Source organism: Martes martes (assembly GCF_963455335.1).
Source record: "Martes martes genome assembly, chromosome: 1".
Lineage (NCBI taxonomy): Eukaryota > Metazoa > Chordata > Mammalia > Carnivora > Mustelidae > Martes > Martes martes.
In genome coordinates this window covers 166,855,188-166,880,360 of record NC_137888.1, presented here as the reverse complement: position 1 = coordinate 166,880,360, position 25,173 = coordinate 166,855,188, and the positions used below count along the sequence as shown (strand labels likewise).

The window sequence follows — 25,173 nt, the reverse complement described above, 5'->3', positions numbered from 1 at the left end:
CTTCTCTGTTCCTGGGTTCCTATAGAAGTACTTTCTGCTATTCTTGAATTAAAGAATAAAGGGTCAAACATCAAAGATGCTTTACCCCTGGGGATGGAGACCTGGAGTAGCCAATCAAAGGGCTTTGTTTGATGTCTTACTATCTCCTCCCTTCCTCCTCCACCCCCAGTGACTGGGCTACTGCCCTGAGACAGTAGAGAGAGGTTAGCTATCAACGAGAAGGTGACGGCAGCAGTAGACTGCCAATACAACTTTCCTCTCCCTGCACTGCCCAAACCTCCATCTGAAAAAGGCCTAATAAAGCTGTCAGGTTGCCTGCCTGATTAATCCCTTCCCTTTAGGGCATAACCAGTAAGGTCGCTGGGTTGATGCTTGTGAATACAAACTATGGCTCCTGGAAGGTGCTGCAGAGAAAGCATATGGTGTGGGGTGGGAGGTGCCTCAGGGCTCCCATCACCTCACTTTCCAGTCTAGGTCACCACCCTCCACCGTCCCCAAGAAGCTTATTCTCCCATTGCTCTGATAAGAGTTCAGTGGCCCCGGGGTTCTGCCTTGCCCACCCAGCCAATCTGCATGCCGGGGGGGTGGGGGTACGAGGTGATCCTGCCTCCCTGATTCCTGGGGCATCCAGCCTTGTTCCTCCTTTTGGTGCTGCTGAGATTGTACTTGCTCTGTCAGCCACCAGGGTAGGCTTGCCCTGACCTGAGGCTTTGGTTGATGGCTCACCTCTTCTCATTCTGCCTTGCTCTTGTTCTTTTGCTTCTGTAAGTCTTTGCATAAAGCATTGTCCTCACAGCTGAGCCTGCCTTATGGTCTATACTCTTTTTTCTCAGTCACAACCTATCCAGCTGTTTTTGTACTTTGAAGAAAGTGGTTGACTTTACAGAAGCTCCACCAACAGAAGCTTGCGGCTATGGCCCAGGACCACCACAGCCCCACCCCCACCCCTCCAAAGGGCCTCCCCTGTCAGGCATATGACTGACTGTGCATCATCTCCCCTCTCTCTCCTCTCTGCCCCAGATCAGTGGACCATCCCCTGCCCGGATCCTCTCTCTCCACAGACTTTGGCAGCTGGCAGATGGTAACAGGCTGTGGCAGTATTCAGGAACGGGCTGTCCTGCACACAGACTCCTCTCTCCCTTTCAGCTTCCCGGATGAGCTCCCTAACAGTTGTCTGTAAGTGTCTTGCTTGAGAAGGCAGGATGCTCCCCTGCCCATATCAGAAGCTGGTGAGCAATCAAGAGTGTTGGTTAAGGAGTGAGGCAGCAGCTGGCCCGGGATTCCTGCCCCTCCCCAGTCTCAGCTAAGTATACCTCACTGCTCCTGGACTCCTGAGGTATGGAAGAGGCTTCATGGGCTGTTCAGGATGTGTGCTGCAGTGTGTGTTCACTCTCTTGAGCCTCCAAAACTCATCCACAGGTGCCTTGGGGCACACCCTGAGGGAAAGCTGTCTGGACTGTAACTATAGAAGGTTCTATTTCTGTCCAAGGCTTTGCCTGATATGAGAATCCTTTGAAGTCAGAACAGTGGGGTAGTGAAGGTAGGTGTATGGTGGAGACCACAGCCAGAATGGAGCTAGGTCAGCTCAAGGGACGTGCTCCTCTGAGCAGAACCAAGGGTTCCTTGCCATCTCCTTCTTCATCTTCTGCTTTTGCCTCTACTCAGGAAAGAAAATTGGATGGGGATGCCAAATCCCAAGCCTGTAAAATCCTCTTGCTTTAAGTCTCCAGTACTGGGCTTCCACCTCTTATATGTATCTGCTTGAGTGGCTGCCTCTGTGGCAGCACCCTGCCCCCCTGCCTGCTTTACTGCTTCGTGGATGTCAGGCAGGGTAGAGCCTCTAGTGGCCTGGGGAGCAGGGCTTGCTCCTCCCCACGATGGGCTGAATGAACTTCAGGTGCTGGGGGTTCATTGTCATCACCAGAATCTGGCTTATAGCCACCAGAGCTGACTGGTCAGAGGTGAGTTGCCCTGGGGAGTTAGGAAAGATCCCGCTGGCGCACCTGGGTGGCTCAGTTGGTTAAGCAAATGCCTTTGGCTCAGGTCATGATCCCAGGCTCCTGGGATCGAGCCATGTCAAGCTCCTTACTCAGCAGGGTGCCTGCTTCTCCCTCTCCCTTTGCCTGCTACTCCGCCTGCTTGTGCTCTCTCTATCAAATAAATAAAATTTTAAAAAGAAGAAGAAGGATCCCTGTTGAGGGCAGACAGAAGCCAGACCTTGGGATTACAGGATGGAATAGGCCTAAGAGCCATCTCTGGAGGACGCAAACATCTCTGCCCCTGCTTGATAGCACCCCTCACTTAACTGGCATTAACCACTGAAATGGGTAGCTCTCTGAGCTCCTAGCCAACCCTCAGGATCTGGCAGGTTGCCAGAGGAAAGCTAGGTTCTCTGATCTCAAGGCCTCCAGAATTGCAGTGTAGGGATGGGGTCAGAGTTGATTCCTGCTGAAGTCATACAGTATGTGGATTTAGTGCTTGGGCTTTGTTATTAGAGAAATTTAGTCAAACTCTTGGCTGCTCTGCCTTACCAGCTTTGTCTTGTGGTGTCAGCCCTGACTTCTCTGAGCCTGCTAACTCATCTCTTTGAGAGGGAATGGCACTAGAGTATCTCTGACTTCCTACTCCTTACGTGCTGTGTATCCTCAGGTGGATCACTTATCCTCTCTGGGCTCCAGTTTTCTTACCTCTAAATAGGCTGATCCCTCCTTCTGCCTCCCAGAAATAAGGGGCAGTGAGAACACACACATATGGACCTTTGGATATTCCCTGTGAATACAAACTACTAATCTGAATTTCTCATTATATGTTCTATGGAAAAGCAGAAGAACACATGGCCTCCAGCCTATGTGAAATCCAGTTAGAGAGTAATGAAGATCTAGGGCCACGTGTCTCCCCCAAATGGCAAGAGAGACTTTGGAGTTCTTCATGGTATTGCAGGACTCCAGTATCAGCTCCGTTTTCTTAGTGCTGCTGTGAGAGCTGCTCACCCTAGTACCTGCTGCTTCTCTCTCTCTTCCACACTTAGTCACCCACTCATACCCACCACTCCCACCAGTCTACTTTCCTTCAGTCTGTTCTCCCCATACCTACCCTAGGACTGTCATTTATCCTCATATCTCCATCTGTTTCTCCCAGGCCCTGCAGTACAAGTCATTTGCACTTGGAAATTGGAGACATTGCTGCTACTTTGACAAATTCCCAGGAGGGATTACACAGGGATTGGTCTGTTGGGGGAAGTTTTGGTGTAAGTTAGTGGTCAGAGCTAGTCTTAATTTTTGGGTGGGTGGGGACCTGAGGGCTTGAGTCATATAGGTTTGTGATCCCTGGAGAAAGCCCTCCAGGGGACAGTTAGGATGAATACCATGTGAGTTCCTGACCTGTCCTCTGATTCCATGTCCCTCTCACCCCCAAACTGTGTACCTTTTAGCTATAGGTTGGGTGTGGCTGGTATCTCAGGTCTCTTCTCCTCTTCTGTTAAAGACCTTTCAAAGTGTCAAATAGCCTCATGGAATTCATTCTTTGATAAGCCTGAGTTTTCATTCACTTGTCACTTTGAGGTTTTTTGTTTGTTTGTTTGTTTTACTTGTTCCCCTTCTCTACTTGTATTTCCAAGCCAAGGAGAGAAGAGGGACTTCTTGTCTTCTGTGATCAGTTTCTGTAGAGGCCAGGGAGGGAAAAGCAAATAGAATCAGAACAGGAATCCTCCTAGAAAAGTCAGCACCCTGCTAGCTGTTCCCTAGGGACGACAGTTGACTAAAGATGTAGCTGGACCCTCAGGGGTTTCCAGTTGAGGACCCTGGCCTCTTCAGGACACTGCCAAGAACTTTCTCCCAGAGTGCTCCAGGTCCTGGCCTCAAGAAGATTGAGGTCTTTGGTCAGCCAAGGCTTGATGCCTCATCTTGCGGTCTCTCCTTAAGTCTCAGATTTGCGCCTCACATTATTCTCACTGAGGAATGGAAGCCAACAGTTGGCAAACTCCTTCCTGCTCACCTTCTCCCCCCTCCCCAGTGTGCCATTAAAACGTGCTGGTTCTAGGTAGGAACAGTAGCCTGAGAGCTGAGAGGAATGGTTTTTTGAGGGGAACAATGCCAAATGTTTAGGACGTGAACTACGGGTAGTATGGCCATAGGACATGTGCTGGCATATGCTAGCAAAGGCAGAAGGATAGGTAGTATGGTGAGGATAAGGATATTGGATCCTGCCCCAGGGTAATGCATTCATTCCATTCTCCCTCCTTCCCTTCCTCCCCATAGGCTTGCAGCCCTGAGTGAGCGGGAGACTCGGCTGCAGGAAGTACGCTCAGCTTTCTTGGCCACATACAGCAGCACAGTGGGGCTTCGAGCAGCAGCCCCCAGTCCCTCTGGTGCCATCGGAGGCCTGCTGGAGCAGTTTGTCCGTGGTGTTGGACTCCGGAGCACCAGCAGCAGCACCTTATGAAGTAGCCAGCCCACAAAAATTTCCTGTTCCTCTCACCTGAGCCCTGAGCAGAATTAAAGCCATGCCCAGACAAGGGTGCTTCAAGATAGAAGAGAAATCTCCTCACTTCTCCTTTCCATCATGCACATGGCCAGCCCCAAAGCAGAGCAGGTCTAAGGACAGGGTTCTCCAACCCCCAGCTTCCTGACTAGTGACCACCACCCCTCTTGTCACTGCCTTTCACCCACCCTAGTCTTTGTTGGGATTCCCATCAACTCTCAGAACTGTGTGGGGTTTCCCTAGGGCCTTGTGGAGGCTGAGACCTCACGAAAGACTCCCCTCTTCCATTCTTATTTCCTGGAGAGGAGGGATCACCTGCACTGAGAATGAGGCAGTTTGACACAGATCACAGAATAAAATCTTTTTGAACAACTGCTGTCTTGCATCCTCATTTGGTTGCTGTCTTTGTGGAGTTATTTGGAAGGTTCTTACTATTCTTCCTTGTGCTGTAAGGGGTTGGGATGGGGGTCAGATAAAGCAGAAAGACAACTGAAGACTGGGTTGTGCCTCTTAACTCTTGAGCCATGACAGTCTCAGTGAGACGGCGACAACTAGTCAGAGGTTGTTAAGGTGGGAGCAGTTGTCCTCCTGTGTCAATGGCCCTAGTCACCTAGGAACCTACTTATTCACATGGATTCCCAGGGCTGCCTGAAATTTAGACCTCAGGTTGCTGAGATCTTCATTTAGCTAGGAATGGGCAGAGGTGGTGGGGGATACTTCATTTTTAACAAGTTCTGCAGGTAGCACAGTTCTGGTACAGGTGACTCGCAGCCCTTAGCTATGGAGCCCTGACTTTGGTGGAGGGACTGGCTTCTGGGGCTTTGGAGGCAGTAATTGGTGTGGGGAGAATGGATCTGGCTGACTACCACCCTCATCTGCAATGTGACCTAGATAGGACAGATTGCATCCTCACAGTATGTCTGCATCTCTATCACCATAAGTCAGAGTTCAAAGACATGGGCAAAGGGCTTTTCAGAGTGCTGTCACAGCTGCCATTTAGTGAGTTCTGGCTCAACGCAAAAGAGGTCATCGATGTGACTGCCCAGAGGAAGGAAATAATACTGGTGAACATTTCTTTAGTACTTACTGCGTACAATCTCCCTGAGCTAAGCCCTTTATGTGGATTATCTCAAAATTTTACGACACCCCAAGTAGGTGCTATTCTGGCCTTTCACTGATGAGACTGAGCCACAGAGATGTTGAGTAACTTGCCCAAGGTCACACAGCTAATAAGAATAAATGAAAAACTCTTTCTATTTGGAGACCTAGGTAGGGCAGAAGTGGGAAGAGGAAGAAGCAGATTGTTCAGGGAGCAGCTCAGGAAGAGGAAGTGTCCCCAACGCCCACCAGACGCCCCAAACCCTTCAGCACCGTGGACAGTTCTCAGGGGTGTTTGTTTGTTTGTTTGTTTTCGCCAGGGTGAAACGCGCGCTGGGAGGACTCTCCCAAGGTATGGGCTGGATTTAGGGTTGGGGTAAGGTTCCCGGCGGCCGGCTGGAGGCTGCTCCAATGGGGCGGGGGCCGCCCGCAGGGCCGGGCGGGGCTAGGTTACCATCTGGAGTCGCTGCCGCCCGGCGGCCACAGTCAAGGCGCAATCCGCGGGAGTGCAAGCAGGGCTGGAGGGAGTGCAGACGCCGCCGCCGCCGCCGCCACCGCCGCCGCTACTGCGGCGGCACCTGAACCAACCCCACCGCTGCCGCCGCCCCTAGCCCTGGCAGCCCCTGTCTCTCAGCCTCCAGCAGCTCCGGCCACTCGACCAGCCATGTCTCTCAGCGGAGCCTCTGAGCGCAGCGTCCCGGCCACCAAGATTGAAATTACCGTGTCCTGCCGGTGAGCCGCCACGCTGGGGAGGGCGTAGGCACTGCCCCTGCCCCAACCGGCTCTGGGGCTTAGAGCGGGCAAGGGCCAGACCCCAGGGGGAAAGAAGCATCCAGGGCCAGAAAATCTCAGATTCAGACTTAGGGGAGACTCTGGCGGGTTCAGGGAGGGGGTTTCTTTGAACAGCTCCACCCGCAAATAAAAGCTCAGCCTGCGGGTTCAAGGAACGGGTCGCGGGGATCCAATAGGATCTGGGTTCCAGGAGGACAAAGTTCTGGGGCTAATCCTCTTTCCTGGACCCTTGAAGACCGTGTGGAAGCATAGATCATAAGTCTTGAGCCGATATTTTTGGTGCTGTCCAGGGTGCTAACAATGCGGACCACCTCCCCACCCCACCCCCAACAACTCTCCACTGGGTGTAGTAATGGGGGAAGGAGATGCGATTTGAGCCCCATGTCTCCCTCGGGTGCCCAACTCAGGTCGGAGTCCAAGCACTGGGCTCCAGAATGACCCATCCTCTGTCCGTCTGTCTGTTGCTTTCTCTAGGAACCTGCTGGACCTCGACACCTTCTCCAAGTCTGACCCCAGTAGGAGGCGCCAGGGAAGGGAGGGGGAACTAGGGTCCGGTCGCGACTGAGGGGTGGGGAGAGGTTCAGGCCAACCTGACATCCTTCCTTCCCCGCCTCCACTCTCGCCTGCAGTGGTGGTGCTTTACACGCAGAGCCGGGCCAGCCAGGAGTGGCGAGAGGTGAGTCCAAGAGCCCTCTCTTAGCCAAGAGCTGCCCCCCACCCACCCCATCACTTGCCCGCTGGTTGGCCCCGTGCTTACTCTCCACCCCCTATCCAGTTTGGCCGGACAGAGGTGATCGACAACACGCTGAACCCAGACTTTGTGCGCAAATTCGTCCTCGACTACTTCTTTGAGGAAAAGCAAAACCTGCGCTTTGATGTGTGAGCCCCGCCCAGAATCCTGGGTTGGATTCCGCCCCCCCCGCCCCCCCCCCCCCCGCTTCCCCCAACCTGGATCCACACAAGATTCTGGCAGGCTCCTCCCCAACTGTGCTTCCCAGCCTGGCTCCTCTACCAGGCCTTTAGTCCCACTCTGAAGGCCTTCACTCTAGTCTTAGCTCTGTCCCCAACTCTAGGTTGGCCCTGTCCTTAGGTCAGATCCAATCCAGTTCACTTCCCAGACCTGGCTGGGCCCAAAGCTTTGCACCCTAATTTAGCTCAGGCTCCATCAAGAGGCCCTGGTATAACTCCACCCCCAGCAGGCCTCAGACTTAGCCTTGTCCCTGACTCTCTGTGACCCTGACTCCTGCCCTAAAGGAGATCCTGACTGAATTTGGATCCAAGGCTGCCCCTCACAATTTTAAACAGGATTCAAAACCCAACCACTTTTCTAGACTGTCTCTCACCAGCCCCGGCTTATGCTGGTTCTACTCTCTTCCCAGATACAACGTTGACTCCAAAACCAACATCTCCAAACCGGTGAGCGAGCATCCCCTTGCGGGCTGGCCAGGCACACAGGAGGCGCTCAGTGTGTTAAATGACCTTCCTTAGAACCCTCCTACACCTCAACCCCAACTCTAACTTCTTGGGCCGCAAACCCAGCCTCCTGCCCCTCCTCTCCTGCTCTTGCCTCTTGGTTTCCCACACATGCCTTTTATTCATTGTTCCTCTTCCCTCTTGGCCACCTTTGGAACACACAGAAGGTGAGGCTGAACGGGGCTGGCTTTGGGAGGGTGGGGTGTGGAATGGAAGGTGAGGTGTGGGATGGCATTGTGGAAAGCAACTTAAACTGACAGCAGAACCAAGAAGCAGAATTGGCGTGGGGACCCCCTTCCCCCTTCCCTCTTCTTTAAAGCACAGGCAGGGTGATGTTTCTAGCTTTCTGCATCCTGGAAACACTGGTTGATGCAGCAGTATCACCAGGGCTAGGCTGGGACTCTGCATCCCCAGCCCCTCCTGGCCTTCTTGACTCCATGTCCTGGTGCAGGATTTCCTGGGACAAGCATTCCTGGCCCTGGGAGAGGTGATCGGAGGCCAGGGCAGCCGTGTAGAGCGAACCCTCACGTAAGCTGAACAAGAAGGGGTGCTGGGGAAAGGGTGGGTGCCTCCAAATTTTCCTCCCAAAGACGCTGCTGACCCAATAGCAGTGAAGGCTGAGACTCCCCCTGGTCAGGAGCCTTCAGTGGCTCCCATCACCCTCCTGGGAGAGACCAATGTCCAGGGCTCCATTCAAGTCAGTCTCAGGACTGATATGTCTTGTCTTGTCCTCTCTCTCTCTGTCTCTGTCTTTATCTGTCTGTCTCTGTCTCTGTCTCTCTCACTTCAGTCTTTTTCTAAGTCTAAATCTACCCTTAAGGTCCACTTCTAAGCTTTTTTCCTCTGGGAAGCTTCCCCTCACTTAATCAAGACCCCTGGAATTTCCATTACATTTACTCACTAAATATTTATCAACATGTTTTGTATGCCATACCCTGTGCTAGGCACCAGGGACTCATCCATTCCATAAATACTACTGGGCATATACTCTATGTCAGCCACTGTTCAAGGGACTTGGGTTATAATGACAAACATAACAAAGGTTCCTGCCCTCGGGGAACTTATACTATAGAAGGTGGGGGAGAAACTGTACAAAATCGACACAACAAGTAAGTAAATTATATAATATATTGGAAGACATCAAGTGCTATGGAAAAAAGGCAAAGTAGAGCAGAATTAGGAAGATCGTAAATGCTGAGTGGTGGGACTTGCAATATTCTGCAGAGTGGCTGAGTAGGTTTTATGGAGCGGTAACTTTCGAGCAAATACCTGGATGAAGTAAGGAAGTAAGCCATGCAGATACCTGGATATGGGATATTCCAAGCAGAGGAAGCTGCCAGGGCAAAAGCCTGATATGTTCAGAGAGCATCACAGAGGCTATACCCAAGTGAGGAGGAGGAAGGAAGAGATGAGATTGGAGAGTTAACAGTTTAGGGCCTTGTGGCCACTGTAAGGATTTTAGCTTTTACTCTGAGTTGGGAGTCACTGGAAGGCTCTGAAGAAAGGAGTGACATGATCTGACTTTGTTTTCAAAGAATGATGCTGGCTGCTGGATTGAGAATAAACCTTGGGCAGATGAAGAGAGTAGCATGTATCCCACTGGAAAGCTATTACAGTAATCCAGGGTGGCAGCAGTAAAGGAGAGAAATGGTCAGATCTGGATATAACTTGAAAGTGTAGCCAACTGATTCCTGACAGGTTGAATATGGATGTGAGAGGAGAAGAGGAGTCAAGGATGACACCAAACCCTTTGGCCTGAACACCTGGAAGGATGGAGTTGCCATAAATGAGATGGTTAAAAAAAAAGGAGGGAGATGTATATTTTGGGGGGATTTAATCAGGAGTTCAGTCTGACTCCTGTTGAATTTGATAATTTTTTTAGACATCCTGTCAGATATGTCAAATAGGCAGTAAGATACATGAGTTGTAGATGCTCTTTCAGGAGCATCTAGTCAGGAGACTAGATGAAATCACCAAGGAAGTGAGCAGAGAAAGAAAGGACCAAACACCAAGACTCCATGAAATGGAACTAGAAAAGGAGACTGAAAAGGAGCATTTATGAAGTAGGAGGAGGACCAAAAGAAGAGGTGTTGTCTTGGAGGCAAAGTGAAGGTTGTATATTGAGGAGAGTGACCAGCCATGTCAAATGCTGCTGCAGGTCTGAAGTTCTGAAGGAAGAGGTGGGGGTGATAGCCTGGTTGGAGAGGTTTAGAAGAGAATGGAAGAGAGGAATGAAAGTCAAGAAATCTTTCAAGGGGTTTTGCTGCAACGAAAAGAGAAAAAGAGGTGTGGTTAGGGAAGGAAGTGAGGTCAGAATAGGTTTGCATTCTTTTTTTTTAATGATTTTATTTATTTGTTTGACAGACAGATCACAAGTAGGCAGAGAGGCAGGCAGAGAGAGAGAGAGAGAGGGAGAAGCAGGCTCCCCGCTGAGCAGAGAGCCCGATGTGGGGCTTGATCCCAGGACCCTGGGATCATGACCTGAGCCGAAGGCAGAGGCTTTAACCCACTGAGCCACCCAGGCGCCCCTAGGTTTGCATTTTTTAACATGAGAAAAATTATACCACATTTGTATGTTAAGGGGAATGACCCAGTATAAACTGAAAAAATTGACATAATAAAAAAAAGGAGAGAATTGCTGGAATGATGTCCATGTACAGGCAAGAGGGTGTAGAATGTAGCACACAGTGGAGGGATAAATAGGCACACGGATAGTCATTTATAGCAACAGTTGCGTGGGTGAAGATACTGGAGGCAAGGTAGGTGTGGTGGTAGGTCTGTGGACATTCTCTTCTGGCTGCTTCAGTTTTGTCAGTGAAGTAGGAAACAAGGTCATTGGCTAAGTGAGGATGGGGGAGGAGGCTTTCCGGGTTTGAGGAGAGAGGAGGAGTGAAACTGCCCTCTAGCAGAACTAGAGTGAAGTAAGATTAAGGACCCTCTTGAGGTTTTCGGTCATGCATTTAAAATGAGACCAGTTAGGGGCGCCTGGCTGGCTCAGTCAGTAGAGCATGTGATTCTTGATCTCAGGGTCATGAGTTCGAGCCCCATGCTGGGTGTAGAGATAACTTAAATAAATAAGAAGTTAAAAAAAAAAAAAAAGAGACCTGTTAACAAGATTGTGTGTTTTCCTCTGGCCTTATTCAGTTGCACAGGTGCAGTACAGGTTAGGCAGAGAACTGGATTTAACTAGGGCTGTGGTTCTGCCAATAAGTATACTGAAATGACAGAAAGGCAGTAGATAAAGGGTAGGTTGCAAAGAAGCAATTATTGTAATTATTGACTGGAACTCACACTGGGTAAGGAGGTGAGGGAAAACATTAAGGAGACAACAGAGAGAAAGCAGTAAGACTTGGTCCTGGGTGTGCAGGTGAAGAGTCCCTATACTCCTCACACTCTTTTTAAAGCACAAGGAGTAAAAAATTAAAGTAGTGAGAGAAATAGTTACACATTCATGTCAAATATGGGAAAAATCGCTTAGTAAGTTGGAGCCAGGACTTGAACCCAGAACACTCCTGACCTAGCTTTCTCTCTGCCACACTTGGGACCCTTTGGAGTCAGGATTCACAGGCTCATACCAGCAAGGTCCCTGACCAGTTGGAGATCCAAGGCAAGGCAAGTTGGGGATGAGTGTCCTAATATGTACCTTTCAAATACATGGAAGTGTCCCTTCTTGGGTCAGGGGAGGATAAGGCTTCCCTTGTCTTTTTTATTTCACTCTTCACATTTTATTTCACTCTTCAGATAGCACATCATCTTTGATCTAACAAAACAGCCTTTTGCCCTGGGTCTGTTTAGAAATTCTTCTCCCTCATTCAGCACTGCTACATCATATTCTACTTGCCTATTGCCTTTGACATCCCACCTCCCTCTGGAAGCTCCCTGAGGGAACAGTCTAGCAGAACTAGAGAGAGCGCCAACTGGCAAGTTCATACCTAGCACAGTGCCTGACATATAGTAGATACCAAGGTCTGCTTTGAGAAATTTAATCACCTTCATATCAATAACACTTCCCAATTGGTTGTCCTTCCATGCGCTCATTCAGATCTTTTCACAACCTCAAGAAGTTGGCGTGATTCCCATTTCATAGTAGAGGAAACTAGGACCCCAAAAGAGGAAATAAATTACTCAGGACTTTAAATCCTATGTCTTCCCCACACTACCATTATAACATATCCACTTAGGCCAGATTAGCCCCTTTCTTTCAGACTACAGACCCCTTCCCTATCAAAGTCAGGCCCTTCCCCACAAGGAACCACACAGGGCAGAAACAGATACATTTAGGAGACTGTTAGGAAACAGCATAGTGAATCCCCTGTCCCACCTAATCCCAGATTGGCTACCCCATTCTTCATTGACTACTCTCCCTCCCCTCACAAAGAGGCTTTTTCTGCTTCCAGGGGTGTACCAGGCAAGAAGTGTGGGACCATATTGCTGACTGCAGAGGAGCTTAGCAATTGTCGGGTCAGTAAGGGCCATATGCTAGACCCACAAGGCTTCCTTCTCTCCTAAACTCCCTTTAGTGGACTGTTTGAGGCTATGAACAATTTGGGTATCAACAGCCAAATTTCATCCCTAGGACATTGCCACCATGCAACTGTGTGCAAACAAGCTGGACAAGAAGGATTTCTTTGGGAAGTCAGACCCTTTCCTTGTGTTCTATAGGAGCAATGAAGATGGCACGTGAGTCGATGTCTTCTCCAGTGGCACCCACCCCTGCCCTACTGTGACCATGGGCCAATTATGGCTCTCAGGCTGGAGGTGGGGCATCTTAGACTCTACTAGGACCTGAGTTCAGAATTTACTCAAGGCAGCACACAATATGTGCTCAACAAGTGGGGAAATCCCAGGAATCTCCAAGAGAATGAGGTCCTATCTCTGGGCTTAGTCCTGCCCTCAAGGCAGGTTCCAGTCCTCTTGTTCCTCTCCAGGTTCACCATCTGCCACAAGACAGAGGTTGTGAAAAACACACTGAATCCTGTGTGGCAACCCTTCAGCATCCCTGTGCGGGCACTGTGCAATGGAGACTATGACAGGTCTGCTTCAGTGTAAACTAGGGAGTAAGGGAACAAGGGCATGAGAATGGGATTCCTGAGGCCCAATATGCTGGCGGAAGCGTCACAATAGTTTTGGAGGATCCTGCTTGGTGAGACAGAGTTTTGGGCATAGAGATAGGTAGATGGGGAAGCAAATGGATGGCCACATAGATGGATAGGATGGATGGGTTGATGGGTAGATGAAAGGGCAAATGAACAAAGGAATACACAGATACATGGATGGAGAGTCAGATGGTTGGATAAGCTGGTGAATGGATGGATAGGTATATGGAGGGATGTGTACAAGGACTGGTGGATGGGTAGAAGGGGAGATGGATGAATGGATAACAGATAAGTGGATAAGTGAACTCATGGGCAGATCAGTACATGGACAAATGATGGATGGATTAGTGGATGAACAAACAGAGATTGTTAGATGGTTGGGGAGGCAGAGGGATGACTGAAAAAGCAGGAGGATAAATAGGTAGAGCAAAAGGTGGAATTGTGAATGGATGGTAGATGGATGGAAGGATCAGTAGATTAATTAGTTGATTAATGAGAGTGAAGTAGATGGATAGGCTGACCATATGAACTAATAAATGGACAGTATGAAGACAGGTGAGTAGGTGGAAGGATGGATGGGCACACACATGGATGGTTATTGTAGATGAATGGATGATCATATGGACAAATGTGATAGATGGGTGTTTGGTTAGAGAGCTGAATGGACACAGAGATGGATGCTTGCATACATCAGTAAGTCAGTGAATGCCTGGACATATAGTTAGATGGGATTAAAAGGTTTTTAGATTGGTAAATGTATGGGTCAGTGGGTGGCTACATGGATAGAGAGTTGTAACTGCAACACAGATATATAGGAGGACTTAGGCATAGTACTTTAGAACAAAGTCTTTGGAACCAGGATATCTGAGTTTAAATCTCAGCTCAATCATTTACTAGTTACGGTCCTTAGTCAAGTTACTGGTTTTTAGTGCCCCAGTTTCCTTATCCAAAAATAAGAATAATAGTACTTACTTTATAGTAAGTACTTACTTTATAGGATGGTTCTTAAATCAAATGAGTCAATCTAGACAAGTGCTGGTAACAATGCCTAGAATATAAGTAGTATACAAGTAGTAAAGAATAGTAATAGTGGTAAAAGAGCAATAGAAGAAATAATGGCAGCAGCAATATAGTTGGGTATGTGCATGGACTGATGAATGAATAAATAGGATGGATGGACTGGTGGGAGGAAGGTTAAAGGAAAAACGGGTGGGTGTATGGAAGAATGATTTGTGTGTGTTTAAGTAGGTGAGGGTGTCTCTAGGATTTATCATACACGCTAGCCTATGTTTATCTCCTGCATTGCAGAACAGTGAAGATTGATGTGTACGACTGGGACCGGGATGGAAGGTAGAACTTCCCCACATAGTACTGTCTTCTCTTGTAGTTAATTCAAACTGTTTTCTCTAATACATAGTACATTCACTAGGAACCCAAAGTGGCCTTGGGAGTCAAGAAGGGTGATAATAGATGCCAGGACCTTGAGTACAACTGACCCTCTCAGTTACATCTTCCTTCTTTCCCCCTTAACTTGGCCTCTCTTCTGGCCCCAACCCCAGTGCCCTGCAGCCCAAGTAGAGGCAGGGGATAGTGGGAACAAAAGACTAGTTTCAGGGCTGGCTCCAAGTCAACAGTAGCTACTGCTCACCCACCCCTGACCTCACGGCAGCCATGACTTCATCGGTGAGTTCACCACCAGCTACCGGGAGCTGAGCAAGGCCCAGAACCAGTTCACAGTGTATGAGGTGAGAACTCCAGCCCTGTCCAGGTTGCCCAGGCCCTCCATCCCGATATGCTCAGTCTGCAGTTCCCTTCCTCTGTTTCCCACCTTCACTGTTCTCTTCTTTACCTAGGTACTTAACCCTCGGAAGAAATGTAAGAAGAAGAAATATGTCAATTCAGGAACTGTGAGTGCTCCCTGGAGCTCTGGCCCTCCCTAGATCCTTCTGTTTCTATTCCCATTGACATAATATATGACAAATGTTGGGGGAAGGCTGTGAGCACGGATTACTTGGATATAGTAATGTTTGGTCCAAGGTGACTTCATTTAAGTTTCTTTTTTCTTTTGATTTCTCACCTGAGGAAAACTGTTTGCTTATTACTGTTTTGCAGAATTAAAAAAAAAAACCTTAAGTTGTATTTCCTAATTTAATACACTTTTGGAAATCAAAATCTGCTTCTGACAGCTTCCTCTTTTTTGCCCTTTCAGAAATTAGATAGGGTTGGGGAGTGTGGGGTAGGGGGTGGAATCATGTGCCTCTCTGCCTTCTGCCACCCAACTGCCCTTTCCAAAATAGCAGGTCTCTCTCTTTGTTTCAGGTGACACTGCTCTCCTTCTCTGTGGACTCTGAATTCACTTTTGTTGACTACATCAAGGGAGGGTGAGTCACAGGCCAAGTTATGGGCTGAAAGATCAGCATTGAGTTACTTCCAGTTCCAAGCCTCAGTGTTCTTATTTACGAACGGTTAGGGTCCATGGAGATAAACTTTTAAACATTTGGCAAACTATAAAGTGCTCTGTAAAATGAATAATGTTCCCCCCCTTGGTTTTCTTCATGAGGCTGACTATCATACCTAGCTTCCAGTCCTCTTCCCTCCCATGGGAAGATGCGAGGCAGATGGCCCCAGGAACCTGATTTCAGTGCAGATAAAAATCATGGCCAGGCAACAGGAAGAGTCCAAGAGAGAGGGAAAACCCGAGCAGACCAAAGGGGACATTCCATTTGGCTCAGCAGTGGTAGGCAGGCCTGGGAAAAGTACTTTGCTTCTCTGAAGCTCACTTTTCTCCTATGCAAAATGGAGATGTTAAGTACTACTTCAGGGCTGTAGTAAGGATTAAGTTAAATCACATAAATTACAGACACTTGTCACACAGTAGGTTCTGCTATCCAGTGTGTGCTTCATGGACCAGTAGGATCTGCATCATCTGGGAGTTTGTTAGAAATGTAGAATTTCGGGCTCCACACAGACCATCCACATCAGAATCTGCATTTTAACACTATCTCCAGGTGATTCATGTGCACACTAGTGTTTGAGAAATCCTGATATAATACGTATTTGCCCCTCACTTCTCAATCCATCTATTTCCCCAACAGGACACAGCTGAACTTCACTGTAGCCATTGACTTCACAGCGTCTAATGGTGAGGCATGGATGGGGGGATGGCGTATGGAGGAATCCTAAGGAATTCATTAGGGATTGGCCTGGATTCTGACCTGGGGATAAGAGTTCACCTACCCAGTGGCATCTGGGTGACTCAGTCGGTCAAGAGTTCGCCTACCCAGTGAGCCCAGGCTTGAGGCAAAGCCCAGCCAGGCTGGTACTGGGACAGGAGTTTCAGGGGGAGATTATTGGGTATAATAGGGGATGGAAGGTAAAAGAAAATAGGGTTTCAACTTCAAAAAGTTGAAAGGAGAAATACCTTAGGAAGTGGATGAGTAAATGAATGGATGGGAGATAATAGAGGTATAAAGAGAAATGAAGCAGTAAATGAGTAATGACTGGGTAGGTAAATAGATGAATAAAACAAGTAGGTAGATGGGTTAGTAAGTGAGTACAGTAGGTTGAACAAGTGGATCAATGAATAGGTATGCAGGTGGACAAATGAACCGATGATTAAATTGGAGAAATAACAGGTAAATAGATAGGATAATGAATGAGTGGGTAGGTGGATGAATCCATGTGAAGACAGAATGAATTGAAATGAATAGGAATGATGGGTGGGTGGTAGTTGGATAGATACTGGATATGAGAATGGAGAGGAAGATGGACAGAGATAGGTCGGTAGACTGAAAGATGAATTTATGCTCAGTGTTGGTGGATGGGGGATGGAGGGGAAAATGAACATATGGATGACTGGGAAAAATAATGAGGGAGTACATGGGTAAAGAGTGAGTGAATGGATAGGTGGTTGGATATATACATGGACAGGTAAATAGATAAATTATCAAGGTGACCATGAGGCTGGGGGTCCTCTGTCCCTACAGGGAATCCTCTGCAGCCCACCTCCCTGCACTACATGAGTCCCTACCAACTCAGCGCCTACGCCATGGCCCTCAAGGCAGTAGGAGAAATCATCCAGGACTATGACAGTGACAAGCTCTTCCCAGCTTATGGCTTTGGGGCCAAAGTGCCTCCAGAGGGACGGATCTCCCACCAGTTTCCCCTGGTATAGTATAGGCCAGAGCCTACACTCCATGCCTTGGCATCTGGTCCACTCAAATTGGTGAATTTCTTCTCAGGATCAAGTGCCTGCAGAGGACCAGGAAACTATGAGAAGGGAGGGGAGCAGGACTGGAGTTTGGAGGGGAGCATGAGAGAGAAAGATGGAAAAAAGAAGGAGTGAGCTGGGATCAGAGTACTCCTGGGTATATCCTGCATGGCTCAGCCCAACAAAGCATCTTCCCCGACAGAACAACAACGATGAGGATCCCAACTGTGCAGGGATTGAAGGTGTGTTGGAGAGCTACTTTCAGAGCCTGCGCACAGTGCAGCTCTATGGGCCCACCTACTTTGCTCCTGTCATCAACCAGGTGGCCAGGTAAGGAAACTGGGTGGGGGCTGGAAGGAATGAGGGGACCCAGGCAGGAGACTGATTTTCCAAGGACAGTTAAGACCACTCTTGGGTGAACCTGGGCTTTGGGGAAAGAGTAAAATTTTCAGTGTTGTCCAGGCTCTGATATAAAGAGATAAATGCCTTATTCTGGGGTAGTGAGGTGTCAACAAACTACACCAACCCCACTCTCTGGGATCAACAATTGAGGCCTCAAGTCTGGGGCAAAGAAAGATGGTCCTATAGCACAATGGTTAAGGCACAAGCTTTGGCATCAGACCTGGCTCCACCCTTCACTAACCATGTGACCTTAAGCAACTCAGCCTAAGTCCCCATTTTATCCCTATAAATGGGTATAATAATGGAAAACAATAGCACTTCTTCATAGGATTATTGGGAGGTTAAAATTAGATAACAAAGTAAGAATTATTAGCACAGTGTCATGGGCCATACTAAGTGCTCAATAAATGGTAGATTTAAAAAAATAGAAAAGTAACTTCTAAAAATAGAAGAGTAACTCCAGGGTGCCTGGATGGCTCAGTCAGAAGTGTGTGACTCTTGATCTTAGGGTTGTGAGTTTGAGCTCCACGTTAGGTGTAGAGATTATTTAAATGAATAAATAAATAAAAACTTTTAAAAAAACTCCAAATTTTTAGAAGAAAAAAAATAAGATCATATATCAAGTTACTTTTTAAAATGCAAATAAAATGACAGAACTAAAACCAAACATATGTCATTAAATATAAATTGGGTAAGTTCACATATTAAAAGAAAAAGATTCTCTGATTGAATAAAAACAATGAAATAATAAGTAACCCCTACAAAATGCTGAATAAAAGAGACCCAGCTACAACAAAGTACTTCAGAAAGCTTGAAAGTAAAAAGATTAAACAAAAAAAGAGAATACAAATGGAAGGATTTTGGGGAGATTTATATGCCTACAGACTTCCCTTTTCCCTAATAAAGATTGTTTATGTAATTCATAACAAGGATAATAGTTTCTTTCAATTATGAAAGTAACATAACATTGCTGTAAAAAAATTTCAAGGATGGAGAAATGAAATAAGAAATCACCCAGAATACAGCCCATGGGAATATGGATGTATATACAGTTCTTGACAGTATTTTTCCTTATGAATCCACAATTGCAGTCAAATTACATGCAGGGGCTCCTGGCTGGCTCAGTCAGAAGAACATGCGACTCTTGGCCTCTGGGTTGTGAGTTCAAGACCCACACTGGGTGTAGAGATTACTAAAAAAGTTAATTAATTAAAAAAATACATGTAATAGTTCACTACTGATTTTTTCACTTAATATTGGAGATTGAGCATATTTTTTGTTATTATTAAACAGATTTCTTAATTTTATCTTAGTTCATTCATTCATTCATTGAATAAACATTCAATAAAGAGGCAATGTAGCATGAACGCGGGCTGTGGAGCCAGGTTAGCTAAGTCAATATACCCACTCTACCACTCCCTAGCTGTGTGAATTTGAGCAAGACCCTGAACCTCTCTATGCTTGTTTCCTCAATTGTAAAATGACAATAATAATAGCAATATCATAGGGCTGTTGTGAGGGTTAACTAAGTTAATATATGTCAAGCACTTAGTGCCCGACACATCATAACTGCTATAAGTGTTAGCTGTTACTGTTACTATTATTATCATTATTACTATTCAAAGGGCATCTGCTGTATGCTCAGTTCTCTGCTGGGGCACTGGAGACTCACAGATGAATCACATCTAGTCTCTGCCCTTGGGAGCTCCTGCCTTGGTGCAGGAGACAGAAATATAAATAAATCATTACTTTCCATAGGCTAGAGCTTCCCAGACTTTTCCAGCAAGTTGCCTGTTGGCAAAGGCAAGCGATCGCTTCCCTCAGGGGACTCTTAGGGGCACAGCTGAAAGCAACCAGGCTGAAAATGTCTTTGAAGCCACCATATTTATCTCAAAAATCATGCAAATTTTACATTCTCCTCATTTTGTGTCCATGTGTGCTTTAATTTAGAGGGGGAAAAAAGGTGTTTTAAGTATATGTAGAGTCATCTAGCTTTATCCACCAGATCATACAGCAGAATGGATGCTCCAGTTATCCTGTGAACTTGGGTCTCCCTGGGCACACATGCTGGTACCCTCATGGGTGTGAAAACCCATGTGGAAGGGCTGACAGCCTATCTTGGTGGGTGGTATCCTAGAAGGCAGAGGGAGAAGAGGGTTGGGTATAACCTAGTCTGAAAGACCCAAGGAGCCTAACTTTCAGAGGGGAATGGGTCTAGAGGGCAAGTTGGACTTTATCAGAGAAAGAGATGCAGAGTAGGCCTGGCAGAAGGAATAGCATATGAAAAACACAGAGTTACAAAAGGGCAAGCTCAGGAAACAGTAAACAATATATTATGACCAGAATGTACAATGTCTATGGAGCGTATCCAAAGAAAAGGCCAGGAACAGAGAGTGAAGGAATCAAGAGCTCAGGCTTTAGGCTTAGTTGGGTTCTTTTACTGAGCACTTGAAATGTAGCTTGGGTCAGCAAGAAACCAAATATTTACTTCTATTTTTTTTAAGATTTTATTTATTTATTTGACAGAGATCACAAGTAGGCAGAGAGGCAGGCAGAGAGAGGGGGAAGCAGGCTCTACTGAGCAGAGAGCCCAATGCAGGGCTCGATCCCAGGACCTGAGATCATGACCTAGGCTGAAGGCAGAGGCTTAACCCACTGAGCCACCCAGGTGCCCCTATTTACTTCATTTAATGTAATTTAAATTTCAATAGTCCCATATGGCCAGGGTCTGCCTTACTGGATAGTGCAACTCTGTCCTTTCCAACCTAAGGGCCTAAGACTGCAAGTCAAGAGACCAGAATGTAACATGACCTTTGTGCTCTCTGAAAGTCTCATTTTTCTTATATTTAAAATAAGGGACTGAACTCAATAACTTCTGAATCCTTTTCAGATAGAAAAATCTTGGATTCAAAGATTAATGGTGAGAGAAGGAAAAAGGAGCTTGGGAGCAGCTGTTAGTCTGGCTAAGGACCCAGCAGCATAGGCAATAGGAGGTGGCCAGCAGAGGGGAGAAGGAAGAAAGAGGAAATGGGTGAGAAAGGGAAGAAAGGCAGCCTTTAGCCTTTGGTCTCGCCCTTGTATAAAAACCAAATCTTTCTAGGATCTGTCAAAGCCCTGTGTGATCTGGCCCCTACCCCATCTCAGCCACATGGTCCACTTTGCTTTCTAGGCTCCAGACACAGTGGGCTTCCTTCAGTCCCATCACAAGGCCTTTGTCTGTGCTGTTCCCTTTGTTCTTCCCCTTTGCTTAGCCTCTCCTTCATCCTTAGACATTATTTCCTTAAAGACGCCTTCATTGACCTGCTGGACAATGTCAGGACCCCCTACTAGACACTGTTACAGCAGTGTTCCTTTCCATTACAGTACTCGTCACAAGAGTAATTACAGCTATTTCTGTGATTCTGGGATTCATGTCCTCCCTCGAGATGGCTGGGATGAATTTGTTTTTTCTCATTGTGTACCTTTGGTGCCTACTATAACACAGTAAATACCATAGTAAGTTCTCCATAAATGTTACTGGAAGGATATCAGACAGGGGCAGGCATCCACGTCTGGGGAAGGAGCATGAGCTTCAGAAACCCCAGTCCTTGCTTACTGCTTATACACTGGTGGTGGAAGCTTTAGGAGTAGGGTGTTCCCTTGGCCTGTCTGGGCTTTCAGCTGGATTCTGATCGTGGACTCTCAACCAGGGCTGCAGCCAAGATCTCTGATGGTTCCCAGTACTACGTTCTACTCATCATCACTGATGGGGTCATCTCTGACATGACGCAGACCAAGGAGGCCATTGTCAGTGTGAGTCTAAGGAGGAGGGCTTGGCAAAGAGGGGCACTGTTAATAACTGTGAACAGTTTGAGATTTTACTCCACTTGCAAGCTAACAAATTAGCCCTTTAGTTTCATGGATGCTAGCAGAAGACATAAGACTCCTGGATCAGAGACAAAGAACTTTGTTATTCTCAGCCATAGTAGTAGCTCAATTATCAGTATTTGCTTTGATTCTAAGTCCCAGTTCCCACAAAATGATGTGAAGAGGGTTGAGTAACACCTGGACCCACAGTGGGATGCATTATAGGTCAGAAATCCTAGCTTAGGGTATCTGAATCTTTTATAATGGGCAGTAAGCATGCCTGCCTTTGTTCTAGTGTAAGAAAAAAACCTGCCCTTTCCTCCAAAGGAAAACACTATATCTTTCAAGGCTGTTTGATATGCAGACATCCTTGAAAAGATAGTTTGGAAAAAAGGGAATCAGTGCCTCTGCTTGCAAGATGTGCAGAAACATGATACATGCACAGAGAATTGTCCCCAGCAGGCACCTCCATTTTTATGACTGTTCACCCCAACCATTCAACCTCTTTCCCTCACAGGCCTCCTCACTGCCCATGTCTATCATTATTGTTGGTGTGGGACCAGCCATGTTTGAAGGTGAGTAGGATCAAGGGTGTCCATGAATGACCCAGGTCCAAATCACATAAAGGAGAAAATGGATGCCTGTGTTGGACCTTGGCCAAGTCAAAGACCTTCTCTGAACCTATTTCCTTATTATAACCAAGGCTGTTGATATGAATACTTCCTTCTTGGGGTTCCTTGGTGGATGGAATGCATAGTAAGGCATAATAACAACTCCATAACAATGCCTAAAATTTGTTAGCACTCAAAAAAACCCAGAAACTATTCCATGATGACCCAAAGTGGAGCTAACAAGGAACGGGGTAGCATGGGCAGGTATGGGAGAGGGAAATCAGCTAAAGGGTGTCTTCTCTGCAGCAATGGAAGAGCTGGATGGCGATGATGTGCGCGTGTCCTCCAGGGGACGCTATGCAGAACGGGACATCGTTCAGGTAGATCTAACCAGGGAGAGGAAGTCATGGAGCCAAAAGGCACAGTGGGAAAGACAGGCTAAGCTGGCAGCCACTCTCCCATACTGTCTTCTTAGTCATCTACCTTTCTCCCCATTACTCTTTCAGCTGTTCTGCATTCATTGAACAAATTATTTTTGAGGAACAGGCAGGTTGCTGCAGCCATTCTGGATCCATAGTATAGGAGATCCTCAAAGCCCCCGCCCTCTAGTGGAGATAACTAATAATCACACAGCTAAATATCTTAATAGATTGTGATTAAGTGCTCCAGAGGAGCAGCAAATGCCAATATGAGAGCCTATAACAAGGACCTGACTTAGCAGGGTAATCAGGGAAAGCTTCTATAAGGAAATGACATTTGAGCTAAAACCTAAAGGAGGGTTGCTCTACCTAAACATTGCAGGTAGAAAAGGAGCACATGCAAAGGCCCTGAGGCTCAGAAGAATTAGCCCAAACATGGAAAAGGCAATAGGCCAGGGTGGCAGGATCCCAGGAAATGTGAAGAAGAGGGGGCCAAGGCCTTGCTGGTTATGATGAAGATTTGTAGTTTTGTACTAAAGAATTAGAAACCTCTTGAAGGATTTTACCTAGGGGACTGAGATGGTCAGACTTGCATTTCAAGAGCTCTGCTGCATGGAGGGTCAACAGCAGCAGGTTGAGAGAGAAAGAAAGTAGACAGACCTGTCAGTGAGGAAACCTTTGAAATAGTAGAGGAGAGATGACAGGGATCTGGACAGGAATGGAAGCAGTGAGGATGGAGAGAAGAAGCGGGTTCAACAGATTGTTTAAGAAAATTTTAAAAGAGTTGATGCTTTGATTAAATGGTTATGGGGAGGGAAGGAGACTTCAAGGATGACTCTGTTTTCTAGCTTGAGCAACTGACTGAGTGATAGTCCCACTTAACGGGAAAGGAAAGCCTTCCCTTGGGAAGGGGGAGGAACAGATTTGGAAAAAAGGGCCAGAATTCAGTTGCGAACACATTGGGTTTGAGATATCTAAGACAAGTGAATGGAAATGTGATATGGGCAACTAAATATGTGGCTCTAGACCTTAAAAAAAAAGGCCAGGGATGGGAGTATAAATTTGGGAGTCATCAGAGTACAGTTTTTAAAGTCATGGAAGTATATGAAATCACCCAGGAGAGAAATGAGAGATGTGACCAGGTTTAGGATCAGGTAGACCCAGAGGAATGGGGGGGAGGAGGAGGAGCATCCAGAAAGGAACGAAAAAAGTCCAGAAGAGTGTGGTATGTCAAGAGTGGGATGTGTCTAGGAAGATTACGGTCAAATGTAATGAAAAGCTAAAGAGGAGTCAAGCAAGATGAAGACTGACAATTATTGCCCACTGGACTGATTTGGTAACATAAGGCCCATTACATTGGCAAGAGCAGTGTCAGTACTGCGTGAAGCCAAACAGGAATGGGTTGAAGGTGTATAGAAGGTGAATAGAAAAGGGGTGGGGAGAAAGCAAATGTAGAAAACTGTCCAAGATAGGGGTGGGAAGAGATAGTGTTATATTTGGAAAGAGATGTTAGGAGTCAAAGAGGAAACCTCCTTAGTGCTCCCCTTCCCATTCCTCTCTTCCCTGGCCATTACCCACATCTGATTGTCTGTGCCTGTCCCAGTTCGTCCCATTCCGAGATTATGTTGACCGGTCAGGAAACCAGGTGCTGAGTATGGCCCGACTAGCCAAGGACGTGCTGGCTGAGATCCCAGAGCAGCTGCTGTCCTACATGCGCACCAGGGATATCCAACCTCGCCCCCCACCTCCTGCCAACTCCAGCCCAACCCCAGCTCCAGAACAGTCCTGAGGAGCCTACCTATTCAGTAACTAGCAGTCTGCCTGCCTGCCCACCCACTGCTTCTGATGAAAGCCAGAGGCACCTGGAGCCCTGGACCTTACTGAGTCCAGCTTGAAGGATCAGTGCTAGCTAGTTGAGCCTTCTGTCCCCTCACCCACAGAAGGGCCTGGCACTGTCACCACTTCCCTGCCTTTGTGCCGATAATAAAGTTGATCTTTACTCCACTTCTGTCTCATGGTTCTTGGGGAAGGAGACTGGGGGAACTGGGGGTCTGGGGCCATACCAAGAGAAGTGAGCAAAAACTGCTTCAGTTAAGGTTCATCCCCATCCTATCACCCATCCATCCAATCACTTCTTTTTTTTTTTTCTCATGCAATCACTTCTTCAGACATTCTTCAAGCACCTTAAGAAATGATAAATGAAACTTTGTGCACTTGTTTTTTTCTGAAGAGAGACCCATAGCTTTCGTCAGATTCTCAAAGGGGTTCTTGACTTCAAAAGGGGTCAGCTTTACAATGACTCTAACTCTGCTCTGATCCATGTATTCTGAATATTTCGTTTTGTTTTTAGATTTTTATTTATTTATTTATTTATTTGACACAGAGAGAGAAAGAGAGAGAGAGATAGCTAGCACACAAGCAGGAGGAGCAGCAGACAGAGGGAGAGGGAGAAGCAAGCTCCCGGCTGAGCAGGAAGCCCAATGCGGGACTCAATCCCAGGACTCCCGGATCATGACCAGAGCGGAAGGGAGTTGCTTAACCAACTGAGCCACACAGGCACCCCATTCTGAATATTTTCATGAGGATAATAAAAACAGCTAAATACTTGAGTATTCAGTACATATGGAGGTGATTTACAAGCATACTCCTATTTAATCCTCACAACAATCCTGTGAGGTAAGCACTAATATTTTATCTCCACTTTATACATCAGGAAACTGAGGCTCAGAGAGGTTAAATCACTTTTT

At 47.0% G+C, this 25,173-nt stretch overlaps 2 protein-coding genes across 10 annotated transcripts in view; both read left to right on the top strand.

Moving 5' to 3' along the window:
• Positions 1-4,869, top strand: part of MTMR14 (myotubularin related protein 14) — a 45,957-nt gene extending 41,088 nt beyond the window's left edge. For 4 of the 9 annotated variants that reach the window (XM_080804740.1, XM_080804746.1, XM_080804741.1 and 1 more), the window contains one exon: positions 4,257-4,869. In XM_080804740.1, the coding sequence (XP_080660866.1) occupies positions 4,257-4,440 (184 nt within the window). In that variant the 3' untranslated portion in view covers positions 4,441-4,869. Of the gene's footprint in view, positions 1-1,020; positions 1,177-4,256 lie in introns of all 9 variants that reach the window. The other 5 variants (XM_080804744.1, XM_080804739.1, XM_080804738.1 and 2 more) reach the window with 4 other exon arrangements.
• A 1,357-nt stretch (positions 4,870-6,226) lies between these two features.
• On the top strand, positions 6,227-24,429 carry CPNE9 (copine family member 9). The gene is made up of 20 exons (XM_080812828.1): positions 6,227-6,309; positions 6,844-6,884; positions 6,999-7,045; positions 7,145-7,248; positions 7,749-7,785; positions 8,294-8,370; positions 12,240-12,303; positions 12,419-12,522; positions 12,771-12,875; positions 14,247-14,288; positions 14,608-14,683; positions 14,792-14,845; positions 15,258-15,319; positions 16,034-16,080; positions 16,925-17,106; positions 17,351-17,478; positions 21,240-21,342; positions 21,914-21,971; positions 22,314-22,387; positions 24,030-24,429. Exons 1-20 carry the CDS (start codon positions 6,242-6,244, stop codon positions 24,213-24,215), a joined length of 1,659 nt encoding a protein of 552 aa, XP_080668954.1. The 5' UTR covers positions 6,227-6,241; the 3' UTR covers positions 24,216-24,429.
• Positions 24,430-25,173: the final 744 nt, after the last annotated feature.